The following is a 17597-nucleotide window of genomic DNA, read 5'->3' on the forward strand; positions in this document are numbered from 1 at the left end:
GTTCATTTGTGTATTCCCAAAACTGGCTACATTGTCTTTTCAAGGTGGATAGGTATAGGTGTTTCATTTTATGTCCAATATGTGCAACTTCCCATAAAAAATTAAAATAAGATAGGAAATGTGGAATACTTGTTGTCTGACTCGGTTGACTAGTTTCACTTTCCTTTGATCAGATGGTAATTTTGGTTTGGGCTTTTTTTTTTATTCTACACGTTTCTTGACCATGCCTCAGTCTGTAGTTTAGTGATTACTGCAGTCATTCCAGGATCATTATTTCTTCTTTTAGAAGATATTTTACTGTGGTCTTGGGTATCATAACTAAATAATGGAAACAAATGATTTTGAAGATTTGTGGCTCCGGTTGGTGATAACTCTGCAAGTTAGCTTGCTGAGTTTGAAGATTTGTTTTCAGACACTTTGTCACCATATGAGATAACATCATCAGTGAGAGTCTCTGGTGAAGTTTGAGGATGTTGTCTTTGCTGATGAAGTTGGTGCTGTCTAGTGTTTGTGGTCCTGGTTTTCTTAGTAGTGATGCCAGTGTTTCTTTGGCTAGGTCAATGCTAATTGATTTGAAGAGGGTTGTAACGTCAAAGGAGATCATTATTTCGTCCTTTTCTATCTTGGTGTCTTTGGTATTCAGGAATTGTTGGGTGGAGTGAATGAAGTATTGTGAATCATCAATTAGGTGTTTTAGTTTTTTTGGCCAGTCTGTATGTTGGCCTCCCAGGTAGGGAGACTATGGGTCTGAGGGGGGCACTAGGTTTATGTAATTTTTCGTAATCCACTGCAGTGTGGTGCTGGATCCATCTGGTTTCATGTTTTGGAAGCCTGTCCTGTTTAATTCTCCTGATTTTTTTTTGAAGTTCTGTTAAACAGGCTGAGGTTCTGTTAATAGCTGTGGGGTTGGGTCTATCGCCATCTCCTGGTTAGTGTCAGTATCTGTAAGCAGTGCATTCGCCTTTTCAAGATAGTCAGTTTTTAAAAATAGCAGTCATGCATCCCTTGTCTGCAGGTGGGATAACAATATTTTTTGTCTTTTTTAAGGCTTTATTTATTCTAACATTGTATTTTTTTTCCAGCCTAATGTAGGTGCAATAGCTTGCCTTATGGTCTGCTGTTGTTTGTTCTGAAAGACTTTTTAAAAAAATGTGGGTTCAAATGCTGCAAGGAAGTCTTTTTTTGCTCACGTCTTTGCAATTGTAGTTTAATCCTCTGACTAGAACTGCTTTTTCTGTATTGGTAAGTGGGCGGTCTGAAAGGTTTGTTTTTAATCCAGGCATCAGTGTTGTATGAAATGCATTTTTGAGAGTTTATCTAACTTGCAGTGTGAGTTTTTCCTTTTTTTTTTGTTTGTTTTAAAGCTTTTGGTTCTAAGTATTTGTCCATTCAAACTTTTGGGTCGGCTACGTGGATGACACCTTGTTCCTTCTTGTAATGACCAAGTTAGAAGAAACATACAATACCATCAACAGTATCCTGACAGGCATAAAATCCACAAGAGGTGGAGAACAACAAGACTCCCATTCTGAGATGTGACAGTTGAACGTAGTTAACTGAGAGCTTCAAACCAGCATCTACAGAAAAACAACACACACTGACTAAATACTTCAGAAGCAATCACCCCAGCACCCACTAACGAGCTGCATTGAGACAGTATTTCAACAAGCTACATCACACTGCAGCACCCAAGGACTACAAAAAACAGTAGAAAAATACCTATGCAGTGTTTTCAAGAAAAAAGGGGTAGCCAATAAACACAATCTTATCGATTCCTCAGAAACAAATGCAAATATGCAGACACAACGAACCAAAATTATAGCCACGTTACCTTGCATCAAAGGCATCAGAAATGACTTGAGACTACTCGGGGCCCCTTGGCATCATGGTAACCCACGAATATAGTGACACACTTAAACAACGACTAATGAACCTAAAGGATCCATTAGATACCACCAGCAAAACTAACATTATTTACAACATACTATGCAAGAACTGTTTTTTTTTAAAAGAAACACTACATCGGACAAACTAGCAGGAAATTTGCCACCAGGATACATGGACACCAACTAGCCACCGAAAGACACGACCCCACTCTCACTAGTTTCCAAACAAACAAATAAAAAAAAGGGCACCACTTTGGGATAACACACACATCCTAGGACAGGTGAAACATAGACACGAATGAGAATTCTTAGAGGCATTGGTATTCTAACCAGGACTCCATCAACGAACATATCGACATAGATCTGATCTACCTTCCCTTGGGGGCAATGGGGGGAGAGGAGAGAACTGGAAATGACATCACCTACCTTAAGAAACCAAGATCTAAAAAAAGAGGCAGGACATACCACCAGCAGTTAACCAGAGGCTCTCGCTGACCATGTTAGCTCATTTGGTGACAGAACGCCTGAAAACCAACTTCCAGGCTCAATGAGCTAACTTACAGACTTAATGGAAGTAAAAATTGAAAATCTATATTCTACCCCAATGGTGACAGTTGGAGAGAAGCAATACTTTTATTTTCAGCAACATGTAGTCAGCTTTTTTTTTGATTTAGATTACTTACAGTGTGGAAACAGGCCCTTTGGCCCAACAAGTCCACACCGACCCTCCAAAGAGCAACCCACCCAGACCCATTCCCCTACATTCACCCCTGACTAATACTCCGAACACTACGGGCAATTTATAATGGCTAACTTCCCTAACCTGCATATCTTTGGATTGTGGGAAGAAACCGTAGCACCCGGAGGAAATCCACGCAGGGAGAATGTCAACTCTACACAGACCGTTGCCTGAGGTGAGAATTGAACTCTGGTCCCTGGCGCTGTGAGACAGCAGTGCTATCCACTGAGCCACTGTGCTGCCCCAAGTACAGATGTGCTCATAAAAGATGTGAAAGCAAATTTAAATAAATTCCAGTATTATATTTGACTAAACAGGGATCTTTTGTCTGAATAAAATTAATCAGTGAGGACCCTGATGCTGTAATAATAAAATCTTGGAACATTTTATATTTTTAGAAAACCAAAACTGGTGTAATATTGTCACTTGATTTTTTATATAGGAAATGTGTAGAAGAGAATAATGCAGAGTGCTGCAGGTAGTACTCAGTGGAGAAAGGCCAGTTTTTTTTTTCCTTGCAGATAATGCCTTTTTACAATAAAGTACTGTGTTGTATACGCAAAGATTGTATGCATACAATATAGGGCATGGACTAAATGAATAACTGTGCTACACAAGCATTATGGGGTGGGTTATTTTAGGCTTGGAGCTTTGGCTGTTGCAGATATTTTTAATCAACTTGTTCACTGGGTGGGTCAGACTTGAACCTGGCCCTTCCAGCCCAGAAGTAGGGACACTGTCAGTGTGTTACAGGAGCTTTATTGCTGTTGCTTTATGGTGTGGATCATTATGGGCTCATTCTGTGGGATCTTAGCTGATGGCTCATAGTTGTATCAATTTTTCCATAAAAGGTGCCTTGACTAACAGCAAGACTAACACTCTTTTCCAGTTGGAAAGAAAATACTGCTATTTGAATGCAGGTTCTGAGTGCCAGAGAGCAATTGTTGCTATGTTACTGTGGTCTTTGTGACCTCATTCAATTCTGCAAGACCACTTTCAACTACGATCACTACACCCTCTGTCAACAGTTAGAGGAAAAAATGTCAACAGAAACTCTGCAGTGTGATTAGTAGCCTCCTTGGGCAGTGAGATTAAGGCAGAAGTTCAACCTGTCAGTCACAGCTCCTGACGTAATTAAATCTGCATAATCGGATAATGGTAACAACTTATTGCCGACTACCTATTTCTACATGAAATTCCTTGTACAGCTTCCAATAGGTTTTCTCTTAATAAATTTTCATTTTGATTTTTCTACAAAATAAATGAAGATAAGCTTTTCAAAGTATGTCTTCTTGAGATATGAGCATCATTTGCAAGATCAACATTGATTACCTTGATCCACTTCCTTCATTGCCCTTGAAGATGGTGTTGAGCCACCTTCTTGACCCGCTGCAATCTGTGTGGTTAAGGTTTTACAGTGCTGTCGGTGGGAGTTCTGATGTTGTGGGCTAATGGTGATTTGAGGCATTTATGTTGTCCTTCTCAGTAAAGATTTGAGAGTTTTAGCAATGCACTTTCAAGACTGCATCATCAGCCTCATGTACTTAGTACACAATATAGTCAGACAGTGAAGGGGGCTAGTTGTGTTCAAAAGAGTTTGCCAAGCACCATGGTACAAATGTTTGGAACATGATAACTGCCCATGCTACATATAACTGTTTTGGCCAATGACCAAACATTAAACAGTCAGTGATTGGCCTAAAATGAACACTTTTTGTTTTAAGAAATATCATGGAAACATCAAGAATAGGAGAATAATTAATTAGGTCACTTGACCCATCAATTCTACGTTGCTATGTGTTTTTCAACTTCATTCTCCTGTCTTCTCCATAACCCTCAATCCCCTTCCTAACCAAGTCTTAAATGCACTCAGTGACTTAGCCTCCACAGCCTTTTGCAGCAGTGAGTTCCTCAGAATCCCCACTCTGGCTGAAGAAATTCCTCCTCACCTCCAGTTCGAAAAGGTTGTCCCTTCAGTCTGAGACTGTACCCTCAGGTCCTAGTCTTAGTGGGGAAATACCTTCTCTGTATCTACTCTGTCCAGGTCTGTTAGTATTTTCAGTTTCAGTCAAAAAACCCCTCATCCTTCTCAACACCTTGAGTACAGACTGCAAATTCTCCGTGATACCCTATGTGACGAGCCCTTCATCCCAGGGATCACTCTTGTAAACCTCCTCTGGAACACTCTTTGGTGCCAATGCATTCTTTCTTGGCTACAGGGTCAAGGAATACTACTCCGTATTACAAATACAATCTGACCAGAACCTTGGATAGCCTCAGCAGTATACTTGGCTTTTGTATTTTAGCCTTTACAAACTGAATGTGAACAGTGTCTATGCCTTTCTCAATGCCAGCTGAACTTGCATGTTAACCTTAAGTGAATCCAGATCGAGGATTCAAGTCCCTGTGAGGTTCAAATTTCTAAAGCCTTTCCCATTTAGAACATAGTATATGCCTCTCTTCTTCTGACCAAAGTGCTTAACCTCACACTTTGCCACATTGTGTTCCATCTGCCACTTCTTTGTCCACTCTTCTAACTTGTCCAAGACCACCTTCTGCAGTCTCCCACCTCCTTAACGCACTACCTATCTGTCCACTGACCTTTTGTGTCATCTGGAAACTTAGCAACAATGTCCTTTTTCTTTTGTCCATATCACTAACCTATAATGTGAATAGTTGTAGTCCCAACATTGACCCCTATGGAACTCTGCTATTCGCTGGCTGCCATTCTGGAAAAAAAAGCCCTTTATCCCTATTCTCTGCTTTCTGTCAGTTAGACAATGCTGATGCTTGCCCCTAACACCATGGACTTTTGTCATTTAGCAGCCTCATCTGTGGAGTATGATTGTAATTTACCACTGTGCATATTCATTTTAGTGCCTCAGCAGTCCTGAAGTCACTTTTTTTACCTATGCTTGTACTTCACATTGTTGAGTACCCCTCTCATTATTTGGCCAAAATAACCAATTGGAATATCAGGCTGTAATGAAAAGTAACATGAACCTGCAGAGCCTTGACATTAATGAAGTATGGTTGTGCTGAGGCCTCATTAGTTTCTGGTTAATAGGATACAGGAATGACTCATTTGAATGCACCACTTTTGTATCTATGGTTATGTATTATTCATTTATGCTGTGAATTTGACAGTTGTTTTGCAATTGATCAATATATGTGGAGGATAATAGGTATAGCTGAGTTATTTATAAGGCATGTTACAATGGGGAACTTAAGCCTCGGAGCAAGATCTCTCCTGTGCGCTCGCCGCTCTCTGGGTAGATGATGATGGTGGTCTAAAACTGAAGAACACCATTTCAGAGTAACCATAGGATTGAGACTGGGATTTACTTCACTCAGTAGTGTATCTTTAGAAGAATTTCAATTTTCAGGGTTATGAAAGCTTGGTCATTTAGGGTGTTTTTAAGGCAGTGATCAATACATTTCTAGATATTAATGATTTACTAAGGTTATTGCAAGCAATTGGCGCTGAGGTGTAAGATTAAATCTTTGGCAGTCAAATGGCCTTTTGTTTTTCGGCAGTCAATTGTAAAATTTGTTTTGCATGCATCAAAGTGTAGCCTGGAAACATTGAACTCCTTTCCAGTCTTGGCATCGTTTTAAGCTTTTTTTTTTCTGCTGCCCCCATTTCAGTTGGAAATGATTAGTAGTATTCGTAACAAAAAAGGGGCCATTTGGTTCATTTTTGTCCTTAACGAACAATCCAGTTGATCTGGTTTTTTTTCCCCATAGTCCTGCTTTTTCCGCCTTTTTCCAAATATGTACTGGCCTCTGTTTTGAAAGGTAACAATGGAACTGTTCAATTCCCGGGTCCTGATCAAAATAAAATGCACTTGGCTTAATTGAGTATTTACGACATAGACAGCATTTTTTAAAAAAAATTATTTAAATCTAAAAAGGGCTCTCCCATTGGTTGTGGAATGCACTACCTGAAATTACTTTTTAAGAGGTGGTGCTGGCAAGGCTGGGATTGGGGATAGTGAACAGGTTGATGTGCAAGTCTAATTTGAAAAGACTTCTAACAGCCTAAACCTGGGCAGCCATGAAGCATCCAGTGATTAGAATTATATTCAAGTAAAATGTGTAACCAGGTACATTTATCATCAAACCAGGGATAAACCATGATTCAATAAAGAATACAAGAGAGCATGCCAGGAACAGTACCAAGGATGACGACAAATGAGGTGTCAAGCTGGTGAAGCTGCAATAAGGACTATCTGTGTGGCAAACAGCCAAAGTGGCATACAATGGACAGGGCTAAGTGATCCTATAACTGATGGATCAAATCCTCAGCTCTTGTATGGCAAGTAGCATCACATGTCAAGCAGTGACAATTTCGACAAGAGACAATCTAGCCATCATTCCTTGTTCAATGCTATTACCACCCCTGAATTCTTCACTACCAATAAGGGCGGCACGGTGGCACAGTGGTTAGCACTGCTGCCTCACAGCGCCAGGGACCTGGGTTCAATTCCCGCCTCAGGCGACTGACTGTGTGGAGTTTGCACATTCTCCCCGTGTCTGCGTGGGTTTCCTCCGGGTGCTCCGGTTTCCTCCCACAGTCCAAAGATGTGCGGGTCAGGTGAATTGGCCATGCTAAATTGCCCGTAGTGTTAGGTAAGGGGTATATGTAGGGGTATCGGTGGGTTGCGCTTCGGCGGGTCGGTGTGGACTTGTTGGGCCGAAGGGCCTGTTTCCACACTGTAAGTAATCTAATCTAATCAATATCCAGGTGGTTACCATTGGCCAGAAACTAAACTGATCAGCCATATAAATACTATGGAGAAAGTGAGGACCGCAGAAACTGGAGATCTGAGTCACAAATTGTGGTGTTGGATGCTGCCTGGCCGGCCATGCTTTTCCAAGGAGCGGGAGAGTCAGTGTTGAGCATAAGCTTTTGATTAGGAACCGGAATGCTGGTTTTCCAGCACCGCACTTTTTTTGATCCATTAAAGAAATACTATGGCCACAGATCAGGGCACAGACTTCAGCAATGAACAACCTGCCTCTTGCATCCTCAATGCCTGTCTAACATCTACAAGTCTCCGATATAATGTAACACTCTAGTTGCCTGGATGAGTGTAGCTTCAACAATATCTTGGGCAGCTGCTTGATTGGCACTTCATCCACCACCTTCAACTCTCAATCCCTTTTGCCACTAATGCACAGAGTAGTAATGTTATCTGCAAGACCTATTGCAGTCTAAGGTTTCTTAAAGAACACCTTCCGAGCCCATAACCTCTACCATTTGAAGGAGAAGGGCAGCAAATGCTTGGACGCCACCACCTACAAGCCACACATCATCCTGACTTGGAATTCTGACTGTTCCTTCACTGTCACTGGATTCAAAAATACTGGGACTCCTTTCTGAACAACGTGTTGTTGCATCCTGAGGATTGCAGTAGTTCAAAATGGCAGCTCAACACCACCTTCAAAGCAATTTAGGATGCGCAATAAAATGCTGGCATAGCCAGTGACTCCCAGATCCCAACTGGTGTGAGAAACAGGAAGTGTAAGTTCATGTCTCAATTTTTATTACAAATGGAATATCCTTTCCAATATTCTTAAAAATTCAATTGAGTATCAAAGTGAGACTTTAGTCTGCCTTGTGTTAACTTGTTGTTTCTCCCCCTCCTTTTTTAATTATGGTTAGGGATTAGCATCTTGTGGTATGTTAATGGCTCATGGATAATATTTCACTGGCTGAGATGTGGAAGGGGGAAAAAAAAGCTGACCAACAGTTGATCTTCCAAAAGGGGGAGATGATGGTGACATGTAGTTGCTGAACTAATTATCTGGGCTTTTGGATTGTGTCCTGGAAACCAGAATATGAATCCCACCTGGATAGATACAAGTTTTGAATTCAATATAAAGTAAATCATTTTTTTTGGTGTTCATAATCTTAAAAAAAAAGCTTATTCACTTGAAAGTTGAACAGCCATACAATTATAATTATTTGCTATTTTAAATAAATTGCAGAGCTGAGAGTTTGAATAAATGAAATTTGAAAATGTAGTGCAGTGCCATAAGGCATTGTATAAATTATTTTTGCCTTTTTATTGATGCTTAGGTTTTTTGAGAATTTTACATGATTTTACAAAACTTGACAGACCTGCATTGAATTGACCAATGGAAAACATAAACAGAAAAATTGTTTAACAAAATCTTGAGCTCCTTTTTAAATTTCAAAAGATATTTGTAATACTGAGATCTTTTCTTTTATAGTAACAATATACTTATTGACCATCTGTAGCTAACTAACGAACTATAGAAGGCGTCCAAGTTGAGGGAAATAACGCATATAATTGTGCAAAGATGATGGTAGTCAGATGATTGGACAGAATGTAAGGAATGGCAGATGATGACTGGAAGGTTTATTAGAAACAAGACTATTCGAGTATGAGCAGAAGTTAGCTAGAAATATTTAAAAACAACAAGAGTTTCTACAGATATTGAAAAAGAGAAGAGCTGGTAATGAGTGCTAATCCTCGAATGTTGAATCAGCAACCAAGTGGTGGATGTGAGATGTTAAAGGGTTAATTTGTTCTGCTGACCTGTAAGAGATTGGATGTCCTTTGGTGTGGGGGGGTGTTTTTCTGTCTTGTGACAACCTAATCATACTCTGTAAATGTTGCAGTTTAAGGAGTAACCTAATCACACATTTGTTTCTGGAAATAATCTAATCACTGACTTTGTTTTTGGGTGGCATGTGACTATGGGGGAGTGGCAGTGGGTGGCATCTTGCATGATGACTGACTGTGATGTAAAACCCTGTATAAAGGAAGGATGGTTCCCTTGTTTAGGGACATCTCTTGACATGGCTCTGCAAGCCTTGTGAAGAGTGTTAAGTGATCCTCTAAAGGGCTTCTACTTGCTGAAATAAATTGTGGTTGTTCACAGAAGTTGTATATTGCAATTGTGTAAGAATCTCAAGAAGGGAACCTAACAGATGGAATAAACAAATATTTAGCTTTGCTCTTTACAATGGAGGATTCATAAAGCATTCCTTTAATTATAAATCAGGAAGTGGAAAGCAGAGGAGACATTAGTGAATTACAAACACTGTAGAAGTGGTACTGAGGAAACTGCAGAATGGCAAGCTCTCCAGTCATAGAGGGGTACAGCATGGAAACAGACTCTTTGGTCCAACCCGTCCATGCCGACCAAATATCCCGATCCAATCTAGTCCCAGCTGTCAGCACCCAGCCCATGTCCCTCCAAACCCTTCTTATTCATATACCCAAATGCCTCTTAAATGTTGCAGTTGTACCAGCCTCCACCACTTCCTCTGGCAGCTCATTCCATACACGTACCACCCTCTGCATGAAAAAGTTGCCCCTTAGGTCTCTTTTATATCTTTCCCCCCTCACCCTAAACCTATGCCCTCTACTTCTGTACTCCCTGACCCCAGGGAAAGGTCTTTGCTGATTTACCCTATCCATGCCTCTTTATAATTTTGTAAACCTACATAAGATCACCCCTCAGCCTCCGACACTCCCAGGGAAAACAACCCCAGCCTATTCAGCCTCTCCTGGCTCAAATCCTCCAATCCTGGCAACATCGTTGTAAATCTTTACTGAACCCTTTCAAGTTTCACAACATCTTTCCGATAGGAAGGAGACCAGAATTGCACACAATATTCCAACAGTGGCCTAACCAATGTCCTGTACAGCCGCAATGTGACCTCCCAACTCCTGTACTCAATACTCTGACCAATAAAGGAAAGCATACCAAACGCCACCTTCATCCTATCTATCTGTGACTCCACTTTGAAGGAGCTATGAACCTGCACTCCAAGGTGTCTCTGTTCAGCAGCACTCCCTAGGACCTTACCATTAAGTGTATAGATGCTATGGATTTCATGCTGAGGCCTTTAAAATACATGCTTAAGCTAGTCTGATGAGTGAAGTAGATCTGTTTGGAATGATTGACAATGGGTTCATGACTTTCAGACTAATTTTTAAAATAATTACAGATTTTTATTAATTCAAATTGTCTCGGCTGTCAGTGTAGACTTAACTGTGTCCGGTTTGTAACAACGTTACCTTTGGTCTTTGAATTGCAAGTTTGGATAGTGTTCTTTTTCCAAAGTTTCCTAAATTTCAAGATTCCTTCTGAATGGAAAATAACAAATATAACTTCCTTCAAGAAGGTATTGTGGACAGATCACCCAATACTGAGAAAATTACCAGGCGATACACACAATCCTTGACTAAGCTAAACTTTTATTTGCAAATACACTTTCTGATTGCAACAGCTTGCATTTTCTGTCTGCCCGTCCACCCACCTCATGAGCTGCTTCTGTTCATACTTTTCTAGTTCCCATGCTTATCTGGTAGCAAAGTTAAAAATCTCACAACACCAAGTTAGAGTCCAACAGGTTTAATTGGAAGCACACTAGCTTTCGGAGCCAACACTTTAAGCGCGCTGTTTCTAAAGTGCTATTTTTCTATAACACAGGACGCAATCATCATGTTATAGAAGAACTGACTGTATCTATCCCTCCATGGGCTACAGAGTTTCGAGAAGGCAACTCAGCAGCTCTTTCTCAAGGGTAATGCGTGATAGAATTTCCTGTTCCTTGGATGCTGCCTAACCTGCTGTGCTTTAACCAGCAACACATTTTCAGCTCTCATCTCCAAATCATGCCTCCCAAGGGATTTACTGTCATGGTATGCAACACTTGTCCATCTTACACTATCCCCTCACACATGACTGTATGAAGCCACCCTGATACCTTGTCATTTCACTGTGCCTAGGTTGACCGCTCTTTCTGCTAGGCGAAAGTGAGGACTGCAGATGCTGGAGATCAGAGTTTAGATTAGAGTGGTGCTGGAAAAGCACAGCAGGTCAGGCAGCATGCGAGGAGTAGGAAAATCCACGTTTCGGGCAAAAGCCCTTCATAAGGAATTCACTGATGAAGGGCTTTTGGCCTAAACGTTGATTTTTCCTGCTGCTCAATGCTGCCTGACCTGCTGTGCTTTTCTGCTGCCTTCCACTTTGCCCTCTGGTTTGTAACTTTTTTAGCTTTGGACATTAAATCAAAATGTTGACATCACTGTTTCTGGAGTTCTTTTTAATTTTGCAATCTCACACACCTCTTTAGTCCCACATAGTACAGAAGAGGTTCTTTGACCCTATAATACCTCTGTATATTAAATATCAGAGCTAATTTCAAAAATTAGATGAGTTCAAGTAGGTGGCACTATTTGAAAACCAATATTAATGCGTCTGTATCCAATTGTTTGAAACTTAGCAGATAAATGTTCAAATCATTTGCCTTTTTTCAAAAAAAAAATCACTGGTGGAAAACTGATACATAATTCCCAGTACTAACAAGTTCTTCCACTTTAAACAGCAAGTAAAAGTATTGCCTGTTTTTAAACCAGATATTAAAGTTCTGTATCTATGAGGAAGGCTGCAGTGCCACGATGATTCTCTCTGAAACTCAACCCTATATACCAATAAAGGGTGATGTGTGTATTGTACCTTGCCAGACTTCTTTTCGGTATTGCTTTTGTTAAGTGAGGCAGCAGGTGGCTTTGTTTGCATGTGGAGCTCTATTATCGGACCCAATATATATTGAGAGAGAGTCACTGGACCCAAAATGTCAACTCTGATTTCTGATTTCTGTTCACAGATGCTGCCAGACTTGCTGAGCTTTTCCAGCTATTTTTGTTTTTCCCCTGCTGTAAATTGGTTGGCTATTGTAGGAATGAGTCATAAAGCAGAGGGCACTTAGAAGCACATTACCAGTTTGCGATCGGTCTTAAATTTGCTGGGGAATGTTATTGCAATGAATAGTGTATTCTATTAAGCAAAAAGCCAGAATTCTGTATGACTCTACATTTCTGTCAAACAGGGCTGCACTTCTACTGTTAGTTCAGGGAGGCTTTTAAATAGCCAATGACAGATTTATGTTACAAGTTTTCAGACTGTCATGTCTCTCTTGCAGTTATAATTTGGTGTTTCTGTATCCTGTAATTTTTCAAAAATGGGATTTCTGCTTTTTCTGACCTTGAGGTAACTAAAGGAATTGCTGAGAAAATTGGCAGCTATTGGTTCTCAATCTACAAAACTTGGAATAAAATTAGCCTCTGATTCAACCTTTTGAGTATCAAAGCCCTCTTCAATGAGACCAGTAATTTCATGGTGCACCCACTTTTTTTTTATTGGCTGAATTGATTTCTCATAAACGTCACATTTACTTGGATTTACTATAGTTATGCCTTACTCGAGAGGTTTGCAACATAGTACATATGTCAAACTATCAACCTCTGCTTGGCCAGTATGCATTGCTGCGTATCCTGAAGTCTGCCTTGGAGGATGGCCACCTGAAGGGACATTCAGCATTGGATCTGACCACCGAAGTGTTCCCCGACTGGGAGGGAACACCCATCTGGCGATCGTTAGGTAGTTTCCTCTCATCCGTTGTCGAAGCATCTGCTAGATCTCGCCGGTATATCAAGTCTTAGGGCATCCTTGCCTCCAGTGATGAGTGATGTTGTCAGCTGAGTCACATGAGTACCTGCTGCGTATATGGTAGGGGGTGTCCTCATGTCTAATAGAAATAATACCGGTGAACAATGTTGTCAAACTTAATCCCACATGCACTTTACACCAGTATCATGTGTTAGTTATTCAGTGAACTTTAGAATATATTTGTGTTGGCAGTGCACACAGGATACTTGGGATCACCTGACTTTGGAACTGTACTCCAGAAGTCAGGAGTTTGGGAGAAAGGAAGAAAAGTAGAAGGTGGGGGAGGGGAACTTTCTATTTCTGATGTAGTACATTTTTAATTCACTTCTAGGAAGAGGTTTAACAAGAGCATGTTTTCCTTCATTTTTTGACAGAGGTCAGTAATGGAAAAAGCTTGTGTTAAGTGCATAATTGCATCAGCTCCATATTTGTGCTGGTTCTCAGGATTTCTGGTCTCTAAATGCATAGTTAAAAAGTGCCTTATTTGTAATCTGTTCCTCTAGCATCTAGTTTCCCATCTCAGTAAGTCAAATGGTATTACATGTCAGATGCAGTATTGTTTTAAGCCTTCTAAATTGATAAGATGGAAAATCTTGTGACTTGAATTTTGTGACAGACCATCAAATACTCCAATAATAATTTAAACTTTTTATTGAGACCCCTCAATTAAGAAAGTATGAGCCTGCAACCCGACTTAGTTAGATTTCACTATTTATCAAGTAATAACCATCGTTGGAGGTTTGAGCTATGTTTCCTAGTGTCAGAGGCTGAGGGGTGACCTTTGTAGAGGTTTATAAAATCATGAGGGGCAATGGATGGGGTAAATACACCAGGCATTTTCCCAGGATACAGGAGATCCCGAAATAGAGGGCATAGGTTTAAGGTGGGAGGGGAAAGATATATAAGGGGCCTGAGGGGCAACTGTTTTCACGCAGAAGGTGGGCATGTATGGAATGAGCTGCCAGAGGAAGTGGTGGAGGCTGGTACAATTATAGTATTTAAAAGGCATGAATAGGATGGGCTTAGAGGGATATGGGCCAGATGCTGACAAATAGGACTAGATTAATTTTAGGATATCTGGTCGACATGGATGAGGGGACCGAAGGGTCTATTTCCATGATATACAGATCTATAACTTGACTTCAATGAACAGTGTTATGTCTGAACATGCGCAGGGTTCAGTTCTTGTGTAGTGTTGTTTTTCAAAGTTCTGCTGTTGAATTGTTTTGGTGGTAGATTCTTTTTCTGTCTTTCAAGTTTATGGTGTGATTTTTTTGGTTTTGATTTGATAGATTCTTTGTTCCCCAATATCAATTTATATTTTCAGAGACCTTGAGATCTTCAGCTTGATTTCTCATCAAAAATAGCTGTTTTGTTCCTTGTTACATTTTGGGTTTAGCTGGATGCTTAAAACACAGCCTTTTCTTGCACTTAACTCCTTTTACTTCAAAACATTGCTACTGCAGGAAGATCTAATTGTTCTTTGAGGCAGCAGAATATCAAATAAGTGTTATCTCCTATCTCCCAGGAAACAGCATGTTTATGTTGTTTGTTCACAAGGATGGTTAATTCTGTCCTGCTATAACTCCTTTTAGAACGATTGTTCATTCATCTCCAGGAAGAGTTTTGCTGCTGCTTTCAATCTGTGTAACAGGTTTTCTTTGTTTTTTTTTAACCAGTCCATGAACAGTTAATACAATTATGAACAGAATATGAATAATTAATCAATTTGTTGCTGAGTTTAACACTACAGTAAACTAAACTGGGTCCAACTTCATCTATGTACATATGATTCTCCTTTTATACAGTGATAAAAGGTAATCTTCTTCGGCATTTTGGAGGATGGATGAGGTTGAAAGTCAAAAGGAGACTGCAGATAAAGCAAGATTGAAAATTCAGGCTTAAACTTGCTTAAGAAAATTGTAAAGGGGCCGAAATTGACACCAAGGTGTTTAGTTGGAAGTTTTAGCAATAACAAATGTACTTCCATTTCAGAATAGATAATGACCAACATCTTCTCAAGGCAACTAGGAGAAGTTGATCCTAGCCAGCACTGCTCACAGCCTATGGATGAATTTTTAAATAAGGCTGATTGGCGATATTTCCTTTTTTTTAAGATGATTTGCTATTTTTTATTCTCCCATCTCGTAGAGATGACTTCTGGGTGTCCTACAGAACATTTATCCTTCAGTCAGGACAAACGTAAAAATAAGGATTAACTGGTTAGTGATCAAACTTGATTTAAATAGAGCCTTTTCTATGCATCAATTGCTAGCCAAGAATGGTCATAATACTTTGCACTTGAACAAGTAATTGTTTCAATCCAGATGTTTCTTTTGTGGATATGAGGTGTGTTTTGTTCTGATTTCTTTTTAGAGTGTGATTTGGTAGACCAATGATAAGCAAATTATAAGAAGATAAACAACTTATGAAACTTTGGATGTCTCTCTTTTTTGTGTTTAAAATGGAACACGAGAAACAGCCTGAATGGGTGTGGTCGAGCTCTCTCAGAATTAAACTTTTAGTTTTCCTCAGCAATGGTTATTGATTGCTAAGGTCTCAGCAGGGTTGGAAGCCAGTGAATCTCTGCTGATTTGCTGCACACTCAGTTTCTCTCTGGATATGTTTCGTCCTCGGCTGCTAGAGTTGCAAGCAAGACAATTTTTTTCTCTGAATTTGTCAAGGGTGTGTTTATGGGATGTTACTATAATGGAACAGTTAGTTAGGGGTTACTGGTATTTGTTATTTGGTTAAAGTATTCTAAATTCCTTTCTTTGTTTGTATTTTTAACTATTTGAGTGAATTTGTATTTGGCTTAACATCCAGTAGTTTGACCAATTGAATTGCATTTGGAACACAGCACCTCAAATTTACTTTCTTTAAAATAAGAAACGGTTAGGGTCTAGGCTACCTTTTTTAATAAATTTTGAGGGGGTCTAGTCTGATCCATAACACTTTGGAGAAATTATTATTGGAGTTTAAGATTCTCATTTTATACAAACGCAAATTTGTATGCTCTTTTTAACCCCTCATACTTTCTTTTTTCTAGCCGAATAGCAGCCTCCTGTTTTCAGGCATTTAATTCTACCTTTTTATTTTGTTTTGAAGGAATGTATCTTGTCTGGTATCATGTCAGTGAATGGAAAGAAGGTGCTTCACATGGACCGGAATTCCTATTATGGAGGAGAAAGTGCATCAATCACTCCTTTGGAAGATGTAAGAGGATTCTATATCTTTTTTTTTGCTTTTGTTTTATTTGGGTCTTTCGTGCTGTTATCACCCTCTGTTGGAACTATTTCAGTCAATTGTCTGCATAGCCACTGAAATGGCTGCCTGTAGTTGCAATATCAGTTAAATTTCGACACTAAGCAGAACTTTGCAACATTTGAATAGTCTGTCAACAGATTTTTTTTGTCTCCTTGTAAAAGTAGTTGACGTACTTGCTATAGGTGTGAACTGTGCCTTTTTATTTTCCCTGCCTTTCATCTCTCTGCAGTGTCTATACCTGCCAGTCACAGAGATTTCGGCATTCTGGAAGGTCTACCAAAATTGTCAACTTTGAGCTTTCACAAAACTTTTTGTTTATTGTTACTCCATTTCTACTTTTTCCCCATCCCATCAATGAAATTCTAGTTCTGTTTCTCTGGATGGCAGTGTTCTTCTAATTCTACTAAGAGCTAAAAACTGAACTGTGTTTCTTCTTAAGTTCTTTGGTTTAATGCACTTTTAACTTCTTACTATTTTGGGTTTCCTGACTGAAGTAAGCACACTAAGGTATGTATTAGATTCACTGAATTACAGTTACTTATTTGCCCTGCCCTGGCCACATGGCTGACTGACGGTCTTAGGGCCAACTATTTCCAATTATAACTGCAGTACCATTTGAGGTTTTCCAATGTGGCTGGAAGAAACAAAAAGCAGAATGTTAGTTAGATTGTGAACGAATGATTGCAGAATATTGCAATACCGAAGCATCTGGGAAACTTAGCACATGGCTCTCGAGGTTGGATCAAATGTAGAGAAAGTAATGAGCAAAATACCTGGAATGTAAAGTTTTTTTTGTTTGAAGAAGTCTGAGCAGATAGAAAGGAACTAGTAGATATGTTGTATTTGGACTTCCAGAGGCTGTTGGGCAAGATTACTTTTTGTGAGGTAAGTTATATGTGTTGGACATAGGATATTGTCATGGATAGAGAATTGGCTCATGAGCAGGAAACAGCAAGTGGTGATAAGGAGTTCTTTTTCAGGTTGGTGACGTGGGACCAGTCAGGATCAACTTTTGACTATATATTAATGGCTTGGAGGAAGGAAGTGAATGTACTGTAGCCAGATTTGCAGACAAAATAAAAATCAATGGAAAGGCAAGTTGCGAGAGGGAAACAAACAGTTTGGAGAGATATTGATAAATTGTATAAATCAGGCAAAATGTTGGCAGATATAATTGGAAATGTGGAGTTCCTTTTTGAAAGGAAGAA

The 17597-nt window shown here is 39.7% G+C and overlaps 1 protein-coding gene across 1 annotated transcript in view; it reads left to right on the forward strand.

Moving 5' to 3' along the window:
* Window positions 1-17597, forward strand: part of LOC132822237 (rab GDP dissociation inhibitor alpha) — a 50143-nt gene that overhangs the window by 4603 nt on the left and 27943 nt on the right. Inside the window, exon 2 of the mRNA XM_060835352.1 lies at window positions 16231-16338. Coding sequence (XP_060691335.1) covers window positions 16231-16338 — 108 coding nt within the window. The remainder of the gene's footprint in view (window positions 1-16230; window positions 16339-17597) is intronic.

The sequence above is a fragment of the Hemiscyllium ocellatum genome, chromosome 14 (genome assembly GCF_020745735.1).
Source record: "Hemiscyllium ocellatum isolate sHemOce1 chromosome 14, sHemOce1.pat.X.cur, whole genome shotgun sequence".
NCBI lineage: Eukaryota > Metazoa > Chordata > Chondrichthyes > Orectolobiformes > Hemiscylliidae > Hemiscyllium > Hemiscyllium ocellatum.